The sequence below is a fragment of the Daphnia magna genome, linkage group LG7, assembly GCF_020631705.1.
Source record: "Daphnia magna isolate NIES linkage group LG7, ASM2063170v1.1, whole genome shotgun sequence".
NCBI lineage: Eukaryota > Metazoa > Arthropoda > Branchiopoda > Diplostraca > Daphniidae > Daphnia > Daphnia magna.
The window spans coordinates 11,820,747-11,833,119 of NC_059188.1; the positions used below are offsets into that span (position 1 = coordinate 11,820,747).

Sequence of the window (12,373 nt, forward strand, 5' to 3'; positions counted from 1 at the left end):
GATAGCATATTTGGCGTGCACAACGAACGTCGCACTGCGTCGCCAACATTTTCCACCCACAAACACGAGAGTCCAGTTCCGATCCGACTCGGCCATCGGACAGTCGGCGTTCACTTTCCGCCCTCACGATATCGAATCGCGTGAAAACCTCGTGTGTGTGTGTGTCTGTATGTGTGTGTGTGTGTGTGTCCTTTATTTGACTCTCTATCTCTCTCTGTCGTTTTAAAGTTTGTGTTTGGTGACATCGAATAGTCATCAGGAAATCAAAACACGACAGGTCTTTTAAATAGAATCAGAAGATATCCAAACAGGACATTAAAAGGTACACGACGAAATCGATTGTTTGCGTGACGTTGTCAATTCCGTCCCCTCCCACTATAGTTAAATTTGTGTCTGTGGATGAGAAACGGATTATGGATTACGTCTCGTCCATCGCGGCGCTCAATCGCGTCGTCCGTCATCTCAGCCAATCGCTAATGGTCGACAAGAGAATGGCCCTCAAGGTAGTTTTTCTTTTGTTTTTGTGATCTTTTCCCCCCCCTCTGTTTTCTGTCTGCTGTTAATTCGATATTCAAAAACTCGAAAATGGCAATGGGGGGCGGCAATCGATCCGGCCATGAAGCGAACCAGTCGGCGACGATCCGTATGGCTTCAATACGCACGGCCGATTGCTTTTTGGCGTGGGTTTTGCTGGATTTTTTTTTTTTTTTTTTGCTTTTTCATTTTTTCTATTGAAAAAAAAAAGAAGGAGGGGAGGACTTGATTTAATTACATTTTTTTTTTCTCCTTTTTCTATTTTCGATTTGCCTTTTTTTTTTTGTTCTTCTTGTTACCCACAACATTTTTTTTAAAAATATATTTTACAGCCGGATGGCTGATTCATTAAGCGATGGGTCGTTAGAGCGCCGGTCGTTTCCGGTAACGGGTGGTGTTGTACAAAAAATAAACAATGGCGGGGAGGAGATCACGGTAAAAGAGACAGGGGGAGAAAAAAAAGGAGTAAAAAATCAAGTTGAGTGTCGATCGGCTGATGCCGGCCATGGTCATAATGGATGGAATTCGAGATGAACAGCTGACTGCTCTTTTTTTTTTTTAATTTTCGTAATGGCTCCGGCAAGAAGATATCCCGCGTGACGGAAGGTTACAATGTCTGACGGCCACCTTTTGTCAAATCTTCGATCAGAGGTCGGTGTCGTGTTCGTCTCGTTTTCAGTCCTGGCCCGCTGGAGCAGCAAATTCTCCCCCTTCTTTTTTTTCCTTATTTCATTTTATGTCGTTGTATTTTCTTGCAAGGGGCCCTAGCGGATGACTCCGGGACTGGTATTGTTCCGTAACGGTGGTCTCACCTTTCACACCTCCAACTCTCGACGTGATTGTTCATTCATTCAAATGAATTGTTTTGTTTTGTTCTGGGAGTTTTTTTTTGTTTTTGTCGTCCCTCCATTTCTTAAGAAGAAGAAGGAGAAATGTTAACCTGTTACTCGACACTGTGAGAAAAAGAAATGAATAATTTTCAGGGAATAAACAAAAACGAAAACAAAGAGTGAAGGAAAAAGGTTCGAGTTGCGGCGGTGATGGCATTTTTCTTGCCGAGGTATTTGGGGCCCCAACGTTTGGTGTGTGCGTTGAAGGCACCCCGGCTGCGCGAGTCTGATTGCTTTTCCAATAATAGGCAGCCGATGCCAAATTCGTTGAAATAGAAGAAAACAGATAAAAATGAGGAGAAGAAGGAAAAGAAGAAATCATCATTTGAAACAACGAAATTTTGTCTTGTTCTATCTGCAACTTCTTCTTGTTTTTTGTTGTTGTTTGCTTGTTCTGAACGATGTTTTGCCACGAGTTTAAGGTGCGGCCATCACAGGTTAAAAAAAATATATATTTATATATAATAATAATAATAAATAAATAAATAAAAAGGGTCCATGGCTATACAGGAACTTACGTAGAGTTTCTTTCCCGACGAGTTGAACACGGGAATAACTAAAAAGACATTCCTCCCGTTCCTCTCGATGGTGGTGGCATGATAATGCAATTTAAACAGAAAAGGAAAGAATTAAAAATACAAAAAAGAAAAAAACCGTTTGTTGCCATCGTCATCATTGTTGTACGTTTCTCATGTGTGTGTGTGTGATGTATTATAATGTCTCGATCATTGAAACATTATTCTTTACCGTTTTTTCTTTTCTCGGTGGGGATTGGAAACAAAACAGGGCGATTACATCCGTTATCCTGCCCTGCTGGAGTTGAGCAGTAAATATGGTCTGCAGACGGACGTGTCGGACGCTTCGCTCGGCCAACAGCTGGAAGACTTGCGAGAGCAGATCCGCCGTGAGATTCGCAAGGAGCTCAAAATCAAAGGTTCCTTTTGTTAGTTCTTTTTATCGTTTCCCAATGTCATGTGCTCGTTGATGTTGTTGTTGTTGCGCCGTGTCGTGGTAGCCACTCGTAACAATGCCCACTTATTTACCATTAGCCATTTCATTGTGTTGTATAGCTTGTAGATGTTCTCATGTTGATTGTTTTGTGTTCATTTTCTTTTCTCTCTTTTCTTTCTTTTTTTATTTTATTTTTGTTGTTGTCTTATTTTTTTGTCGTTTCCCGATTTCGGCCGGACGCAACGGACGATGCAGAGGGAGCAGAGAACTTTAAGAAAGTGGCCACGGACAAACGGTCGCTCGCGGACGTGACGGCGATGGTCAAAAAAGCCAACAACAAATTGCAGGAATTACAGGTAATGACAGGGGGGAGTGGATCTTATTAAAACCATTTTTTTGTGTGTGTGTGTTGCCTGCTATATACGACCGACTTACCATCGATAAAAGTCAAAGAAAAATAAGAAAAAACGATGAATAATAATCATCATTTTCAATTGTTAATGATGTTTAAACACACACACACACAAAAGGCGGAGTTGCAAGAGCTGGACTCGCAGATCCTGTTGACGCAAGGGCAGGGCAGCTGCGGCCAAGGTAGCACCATGATGTTGATGAACATGAACACGCCACCAGCACCCATGTCGCCACCTGTCCATCACAGCCAGCAGTCGTCCACCGTTTCGAATAGCCTCGGCGGAAGCGTCGTCGGCGGCAACGGCAACATCGTCGGAGGCAATCATCATTCGTCGACCCTCGGCAGCCAGCCGTCGAGTATCGGATCCAGCAACGGATACGGTAATTACCATTTCATCTTGTTTTGTTTCTTCATCGGCAGAGATTTCGAATTTTTTGAACCGAATTTACCGCAATCTTGTACTTTTTTTTGTACCCACTGCGCAGCTGTTTTCCCTCTTTTTCTTCTCTAAACTGCAATATAAACAGACACGCAGGTAACAGATTTTTTTTTGCAGCCCTCCAGATGATGATGAGGCAAGGCCCTCTCGTTTTTTTTTATCGCCTTAAACAGCGCGTCTTCACTTCTGTTGCCAAGTCGAACAAGGAAAACATTCCTCTCTCTCGGTTACGGTTTTTTAATCCGTTGAAAGGGAAACACGTTCGTACAAAGAAGCAACAATATATAAGGGAATCGATGATGATGATGATGACGTCGATGACGTTTCAAACCACACACACGGCCAAACAGTTTTTCTTTTTTCCTTGATCGTTTTTTTTTTCTTTTTCTTTTCGAATCGTTTTCCCGTTGCTTTTCTTTTTTATTATTTTCTTTTTCTAAATACTTTTTATTGAGTCAATTTCACGGTTGTTGACCGGTTAATGGCTTGCCCACTTGGTAATATCGACAAAACCTTCTGGTTAGGAAAGAAGAAGAAAGGGAGAGAGAGAGAGAAAATCTTGACTGTTGGTGCAGACTATGTGTTTTGTTGTTGTTGTTGTTGTTGTTGAGTCTGTCGTTCTCAACTCCACCCCCCTAAAAAAAAATTCGTGTACATCGTATGTTTCGGTTAGAGGGGGGGCTTCTTCTTTCTTTCTTTTCCCGCAATAGTAGAAGACGAAGAAAACCAGAAATGACAACCGTGACCGTGTCTGGCCCGATTCTTTTCCGGAAGATTGGGAACAGGTGCCACAATTTCCGAATCGGTGTCTCTCGAACAGGGGATAGCGAAGAAATGAAGAATAATTTATAAAAAAACGGGGTCGTCGATTGTTTCTTTCTTTCTTTCGGGTGGGAGGATTGAAGAATGAAGGAAAAAAACAAAAAATCATTGGGATGTGAAAGATGTTCTCTTTGAATGGGAGAAAGCGGCAGCAGGAACACTTCAACACCAGCATCTCTTAAAAAAAAAAACTCCCGTTGATTTCTTTCAACGTTATTTTTTGCAAACGTGCGCGGCAGTTGGTTTTTGTGGGGGGAGAAGTTAATAGACGTCAAAAATCATTTTTTATTTTTCCTTTTCTTTCTCCTCTGTTTAGTGGGTTGTGTTGTTGCCGTTTTTTCTTTTTCTTTCGAAACGTCACAAAATCAACGGCGTGACTCTGACGGCCATATTTTTAGTTATCGTAGACCTTTGAAAAGATGAAGATTTTTAACTCTGGGCACGACATTATCATTCATTTTTCTCTTTCTCTGTTTTCTTTGAGAGCGATGGGGGCACCGAGTATTTAAACATCCCGGTCGGGATAGGTGAAAGTTTGGTTCACCTGGTCGGTCGTCGGTTGAGATGTGCATACCAACGCAACAAGTTAAAAGTCGTCGTTTATCTGAACGTTTTTATATTGCGCCGACACGACAGACATTTCAAAAAACAAAAAGAAAAATCTCTTTTCCTTTTTGCAAATATCGTGAATATCGTTCAAACCTCTTTGTGTGTCTGTGTGTGTGTCGTGAAGTGAAAGAACCGTGGCGCCCTCGAAACAAATAATTCGACCGCAAGATAAAAATGGAGTAGAGGTAGCACACACACGCACACACAAGAAAGAGAAAAGGATAGAAAAAAATAAAACAAACGTGATATTATTTATTTATATTTATATTTTTTTGGTCTTGGGTATTAAAAAAAAACAACAAAAACAAACAAAAAAAGGGCGAATCACCTGTTTGATTCTCACGGCCGACTGGAAATTTCATGAAGTTGCTCGAGACACGGCGACCTCAATGTCTCAATTTCTTTGACTTCTCTTCTAGAGAGACTTTGGCTGATTTGCGTTATGTGTTTCTGTTTTTTCTCTCTCTCTCTCTCTCTCTCACTCGGCACATTCTCTTCACGATTGGGTGGGGTCAGTCTTTTAAAGATTGCCAGAATCTCTCTCTTTCTTCTTGTTTTCGTTCTCGTTTTTTTTTTTTTCGTCTTCTTTTCTTCATCTCGAACTGTTATTACTCCCGTTCTCTCTCTCTTTTTTTGGCTACCCGAAAGAAAGCTGTAGACCTAATCTATTCCGTGATTCGACGACCCTTAGTCCCGTTCCTTTTTTTTTTCCCGCTGGACGGACATTTTTCAAGAGCTTCTCGGTCGCTCAGGCGAGAAGCTATAAATCTTGCAAAGCAAAGCAAAGGCCTGAATTTTACCGTACGTTTTTTTTTTTTTTTTTCGACGTTTTGTAATCACGATCGTTATCAAGGGGCGAAAGAAGGGGGGGGGGGCCCTCTGGGGTGTTTTGGCCCCGTTTTTTTTTAAATAGTTTTAAAAGAGTTCTGCTCTCATTTTTATTGGGTGAAGAAAAACAATTGCTGTTTGTGATGTGGCACAACTGGCCGGATGTTGGATCGGCTTCCGTTGGGATGAGATGAATTCCGCCCGTGATTGCGGAAGTTATCGTTCGCTATCGAATTATTATTTATTTTATTTTTTTTTCTTGTTGGAAGAAGAGGGAGAGAATGAGAAGTGGTGATGAAGGCCAAGAACAAAAGAAGAAGAAGAAAAGAAGAAGAAATAAAAAAACAAACATGTGATGGTCATTAGATTTGATAAATATAAAAGAAAAGCGGCGTATGGGAATTGTACGTCCCACAAATTTAAAAGGGGGGTGGGGAAGATTGGAGTGCGATCCAGAGGAAGAAGGTGTTTCACCACGATTGTGAAGTAGAACAACACCTCGTTGGAGAAAATATGAGACCCTTTTATTTGATTTTGTGCGTCTGTTCCTTTTGGGGGTTCCCGCGCATCTCGGCGAGAGGGCGCCGGGAAATCGGCCCGCGGCTGCCGTTTTCGTTCATTTTTTCGTTCATTTTTATCTTTTATTTTTAATAGTTGGGTCTTCTTCCTTCCATTCCCACCTGCTATTCTATTTTTATAGTCCTTTTCCTATAGAGAACGACGCATCGTTAGGTTTCATTGAGAGACAGAAAGAGAAGAACGAAGAACTCGCAATATTTTCCCTAGACGTGGCTACTAAAACACACACACACACACACACAATCAAAAATGGGAAGAAAATTCCAAAAAACCCCAAAAGGAAATTAAACTTTTCTTTGGATTTTTTTTTTCTTCTTCTTCTTTCGTGGTATCGAATTTTGTTGTTTTTTATTATTTTTATTTATGTTTTGATGTTGGGGGTTTAAAAAAAAAAAAAATATTATTATGGCAGGGAAAAGAAAGTGAAATGGAAGTTCCACCAGAAAAAGAAAAACTGCAGTTGTGCGTGTTATTTTTACGTCTCTGCAAACTGGTCAGTTTGCCATTTCACACGTCGTGAATCTTCTTATTGGAACACATTCGCGTTGCGTTCAAATTGAAACAAAACAAAACAATTTCTTACGTTCTAAAAAAAAAAAGAAAAGATAATTTTCTCTTCATTTGGAGGAACAGTTTTCCCAGGAACGTTAGTGTCGACGCTTGTCTTGTCTTTAAAAAAAAAAAAGAAAATACACTCACGCGCAGATCGGCAAGAATGATGTCAAAAGAGAAAAGAAGGAAAAAAATGAAGAGATACATGTCCCTGTATATCATCGTGAAAAGATTTGGCGTGAATTTGATCTTTGGTGACGTGTGTGTGTCGGCAAGGCGGGAAAAGAAGGGGGGGAGGAATGGGCTGCCGCCTTAGTTTTGCGCTCTCTCTTTAATATCTCCACGCTCTTCAAAAAGATTAGTGTGTGTGTGTGTGTGTAAAACTAGTGTGTTTGTGTCTGTTTCAAACAGCCGTTTTCTCACGGTTTTGACACCTGCTAGATGATGGGAAGATGATAATTCATATGCCAACGGGTCCTTGATTGCGGCAGTTGAGAGTCGATCGAACATTTTTTTCCAAACGCGTCTGCAACTTCTTTAAAAAAAAAAAAAATGAAAACTTTCTCTCGGTGGGATATGGGCGCGCCTCTCTTCTCTCATAATAACAAAAGAGAAAAAAAAAATTTTGTTTTTTCCAGACTTGCCTCCTCCACGATCATCGATGCAGACACAGATCTTTGTAACGCAAACACACACACACAAAGAATTGGAGAGCTGCTTAATGTATAATGCAAGTAGTGAAATGCTGCGCTTATACCTTTGCCATTGCCCAGTGTGGGTTGGGTCCCTTTTCTTGCCCACTTCGTAGACCGTCTTTATTATTATTTATTTTGTTTTTGTTTTGTTTTTTTCTATACTCTTTGAGAGTTTTGGAACTCCTCCCAAAGTACCCATTCTTTTTCTTTTTTTTTCGTGTGTGTGTGTTCTGTCCACTATTTAAAAATTTGATTTTGGTTGTTGTTAAGGACTGGCGAAAGTGTCTATTAAAAATCAAATCGTGAAATACCAAAGGAAAGGAAAGAAAATAAGCGAAAAAAAAAAAAACATTTTTATTGAAGGCTGGAGTTTTCGATTTGCTAGTCGAATACCAACCGCCATGTATGGAGAGTAATGGTTGCCTAACCTCAGAATCATTTATTTATTTATTTTTTTTTTTACTTCTATGGGCCTGTCATTCATAAAATTCGTTTTTTTTTGGTTTTGATTGCCCGTTTTTTCTTTTCTTTGGACAAGATTTTTGATTTCGATTTTTGAATTTACAGAGACGCCAATGTCGCCGGGTGATGTGGCCGTCCAACGGCCGGACGAAGGCTCGCTGTCGGAACAGCGGATCTCGTCGCTCGAGAAGCAGCTAAACATTGAACAGAAGGTGAAACAAGGCGCGGAGAACATGATCCAGCAGTACTGCAACGGACCGACGCGCGACAAGAAACTGCTGGCCGAAGCGCAGCAAATGCTGGCCGATTCCAAGGCCAAAATCGAGTACATCAAAATGCGCATCATGAAGGTGAAGCAGGTCCAGTCGGAAGAAATGGACGGCAAAGGCTCCGCCGATGGATCGCGAGTCAGAGGAGGTAAAGCAACGTTATTACGACAGCTATCAAATGCGGTAAATTCCATGTCGTTATGCCCGTTGTGCGCAATAATGGCCGGTCGTAAGCGAAATGATTTGTTTTCAGTTTTCAGTCGATGGGAAATAATTGTTTTTGGAAGGATTGTGGGGTTTTGTTTTTATCTTGCCATCCGCGACGGTAGAGCCACCTGTTGGTGGTAATAGCAACTCTGTTGTCAAAGCGTGAGTCAGAAATGCTGAAGGGTTTGGTCCCGTGACGGGGGTCTGGTTTTTTCTGTTGAGTTCGTCCATTTCTATTTTTTTTTTTTATCCTCCATCTTCTCAGAAATGAAATTGACGAAAGTTTTTGATTGAAAGCGGGTTTGACTTTTATGTTCTATATCTAATCTCGGCTTCAATCTTTCTCTATCTCTCTCTCGTTTTTTGTTGTTGTTGTTTTGTTTTCATGTTTTAACACATTTTCGTTCAGACCGTAATTGTGACTTTGGACTGATGACGCCGTTGGAGGTCCGGATCGAGGAGCTGCGCCACCATTTGCGGATTGAATCAGCTGTCGTGGAAGGAGCTAAAAACGTCATCCGGCTGCTCCAATCTGCCCGTTCCACTGATAAGAAAGCTTTACAAGAGGTAAAAAAAACCTTAAAAAAAAATCAAACAAAAAACAAAATATCTTCCCCCCCCCCTTCTATTCGTCTATTCGTGGTATGGGAGAGAACCCCCCCGCATAGCAGAACAATAGAGTTCTACTTCTCTCTCTTTTTTAATTTTTTTAAAAATCGGGTGGACAAAAAACAACTGTTGTCCGGGATCCGATCAGCTGGAAACGTATCCAAACGATTATTGAATTAATTGCACGACAGCTGTCCGTGCGGTTTGGGGATGTCTCTTTGATTTTTCATTATTTCATTAACATTGTACAAAAAAAAAAAAAAATAAGAAAAAATTGAAAAACCGTGCGCTCACGGGCCAGTCGAGTCATTTCAATCGAATGTGACGCACCATCTTTTTGGCCCGGCTGACTAAAAATAATACTTCCCTCCCCCCGGCCACAGTCGTTGCCATTAAGGCCGGACGGCGTTCCTTCTTCGTTTTGGTCCGTGCCGGGTGTTTTTCGTCTCTCGCAAATGATAAAACCTCACCGTGTTGTTACACAGAGTACTTCCCTCCTCTCTCCGTTTCGTCACCCTCCTCCTCCCCCTCCACCACCTCCGCCCGTGTTTTTGTTTCTCGCCTCTTTCGCCACCTCACGGGAAAGATAGACTATTTTCTTTTTTTCTTTTTTTTTGTTTTTGTTTCCCGTCGTCGAAAGGCTTCATATGCGCTGTATCGCTTATTTCCTTCTTCTTCTTTTGTTTTGTTTTAATTTTGTTTTTTAAAATTCTCTTGCTCGTTCTCTTGACTTCCTCCCGGAAGAATGGAATGGAATGGTCGGCTCGAATTTCTCTTTCTTTTTGTTTTGTGTGTTTTTTGCACGCGGCCAAAACAAAACAAAACAAAAAAAAAGAGAGATGAGTCTTCGTTTTGTACGTCTGCGGCCAATGCACCCCCGCCATCTCGATGACTAAATTTAAACTTTCCTCCGTTGGCTTCCCATTACTTCCCTTACTGGCCGTCTCTCTTTCTCTTTCCTCAGTCGACTCGGTTTCCAGTTGTGAGTCTGATCGTTTCCAGTGTCGTCTCTCGTTCTCCTTTTTCGATTCCACCTCTTTTTTTTCTTGTGTGTATGTGTGTGTGTGTGTGTGAGGAGGTAAATGCTGAGAGGGGGGGAGGAACAAAAAGAAAAAGGGGGGGAAAACTGCTGGAACAGTTTTTCGGTTAATTAAGAAGGCACTGCCAGTCGGACGACATTAGCAATGACGGATCGTCATTGCAGCGTGTCCATCAATGCCTACATGACACTACCCAGACTGGGCCAAATGGTGCCATCGGCCGCCAACAATCACCAGCCGAATGGAATCCGTTTCGAATGTTCGTGGAGCAACAGCCTGCAGGATTTGTCGCCGACGCCGAACCGACGTGCCACGTCCACGTCGCGTCTTTACAACGCGTCGAGTGAAACCGATTCGAGTGGATTTCGTTTGAGCCCTCGCAAGAATTCGTCGTCGGGCTACGGCAGTGGCGAAACGACGGCGCCTGTCATGGCTGCCACGCTGACCGTCTCGCATCCGGCCGGATCTAGTGGCTCCGCGAGCGCAGAGGGCGGAAGGAGATGGACGCAGCCGTACGAGCGGAGGTGCCGCAGCACGTGCAGCATCACGCTGCAAACTGGCCAAGAGAATGGCGTCGTCCATCCGACGCAGTCGGTTGCCAATGCCCCGACCGGTGGCTATCCGCTTCATCCGCATCATTTCCGACGCTGTTCGGAAGGCGAGACGTGGAACAGCCACACGAAAATGCCTCAGCTCTCCGTCCCGCCTGCCGCCCAATCACCGTGTCCAGTTCCGACTGCGCGGCCCGTCTCTCCGGCCATTTCCGCCACTTCAATCGACAAGGTGAGATATTTTTATTTGATTTTTTGAAAGAGCATCGTCTTCTAATTTTTAATTTTTTTTGGCAGGTAAAAAGACGGAAAGACGGCCGGAAACATGGCCGTGAAAGGCCGCGAACAGTTCACATCGACGTGTATTGCACGGCGTCGGAATCGGAGACGGAGACGTGCCGAGAAAGCGACGAATCGAACGAATCGAACACTTCGACGGGCCAAACAGTTTTGAGGGCCGATCAGATTGGCACCAGAGTGCGGCACGTTCGCAAAAAGAACAGCCTGCCGCACGGATTAGCTGCTAAAAACGGATCAGGGCCGGCCCTGAAGCCCGTGCTGAGCTACCGCATCAGCACCAAAGAGCTGGCCGAAGCTGTCGAACGCAAGCGCCGGTCTTCCAAGACGACGGACGTTAGCGATTTGCTGGACGACGAACTTTTCCGCGATCTGACGCTGACCGATTCGTCGGTCCGCTCGCTGCTGGCCGATTCCGAGCCGGAATCGTCGGACACGCGCTTCAGCGAGGATTCCATCTTGGATGCGCAAGAGGCGGACAGGACGTGGCGTTCGCCAGAGAAGGAGCGTAAGCGCAAGATGCTGGAACAGCGAAAACAGCAGTGGCGGGCAGCCAAATCGGCCGAGGCGTTGGAACAGGTCGGTCGATTGGCTTGCAGGGATAGTTCCATGCGGCCGACGTCATCCGTCGACACCACGCTGCACAGCGCGGCCTACGAATTGCGCGAGAAATTCCAGCGCCAGCTGCGTGGAATCCAGGCCGGCTCGGAAAGGGTTTCCAGGTGCAACTCGCAGCGCTGCCCCACTTTGAATCAAACGCCACCTCCGCCTTTGAGCCGGGAGTCGAGCAGCGCCGCTTCCGTTCCGTCATCCTGCCGGCATTCGTTGGCGGTTACCACCCCGAGCTTGTGTAGCAGTCCGGCCGGCAGTTGTAGCGTGACGGACAGCTGCAGTTCGATGGACGTCCCAGTCGCTCAATGTGAGCCTCCCAAGTTTGAATTGCCCTGGCAGTGGCGCGTCCAGCAGCCGGCCAGTCCACTCAAGTCTCCCGTTGGCATGTCGCCTTCCAATTGGACATTGAAGAAATTCGGCCGCCACGTCGGTCCGGCTCGCAATCCAGACTGTACCTGCGCCCACTGCCTCGATCATTTCAACCGCGTCGGTCCGTTCAAGAAAAGCGGAATCATCGCATCGTAAAAAAACAAAACAAAACAAAACAACAACAGAAAATTCGACACACACACACACATTCAAAAAGAAAAAAGAAAAGAAAAAAAAATATACATCAAAATAAACAAATAACATTTTCAAACATTCCCCCATCCTCTTCTTTCATCCGGTGCCTGTTTTGGTCGTTTCGTTTCCGGAATTTCATTTCCCTCTCTTTTTCCCCCGTCAACAAAGTGAAGAAGAATTTTTTTGTTTTGTTAAAAAAAGATTTTGGAAGTTGCTGGATGAAATGTTTGGTGCTCCTTTTCACTTCTGTTGATCCTTCTCGCCGCCATTTTTTGCCCCCTTTCCCCCCCTCCCTCGAGCTACTACTGGTGAGCCATCGGAATTCTGTTCCAGCTTGATTTTGACAGCTCTCCACGGCCCGCCCTTGACGGATGGACGGCTGTTCGAGTCTTTTCCATGTTCTTATTTATTTATTTTTGATTGTGATGCCACTGTCTCTTTCTCGCTT

At 43.9% G+C, this 12,373-nt stretch overlaps 2 protein-coding genes across 2 annotated transcripts in view; both read left to right on the forward strand.

The window, feature by feature from the left end:
* LOC116926467 (serine/threonine-protein kinase N) overlaps positions 1-12,373 on the forward strand; it is a 27,881-nt gene continuing 15,508 nt past the window's right edge. The window contains 6 exon segments of the mRNA XM_045176420.1: positions 1-503; positions 2,211-2,358; positions 2,631-2,731; positions 2,906-3,170; positions 7,882-8,193; positions 8,662-8,819. Of these exon segments, the coding sequence (XP_045032355.1) occupies positions 414-503; positions 2,211-2,358; positions 2,631-2,731; positions 2,906-3,170; positions 7,882-8,193; positions 8,662-8,819 (1,074 nt within the window). The 5' untranslated portion in view covers positions 1-413.
* LOC116926471 lies at positions 8,828-12,142 on the forward strand. The gene is made up of 2 exons (XM_032933361.2): positions 8,828-10,684; positions 10,750-12,142. The coding sequence occupies exons 1-2, from the start codon at positions 10,046-10,048 to the stop codon at positions 11,884-11,886; spliced, it is 1,776 nt and encodes a 591-aa protein (XP_032789252.2). The 5' UTR covers positions 8,828-10,045; the 3' UTR covers positions 11,887-12,142.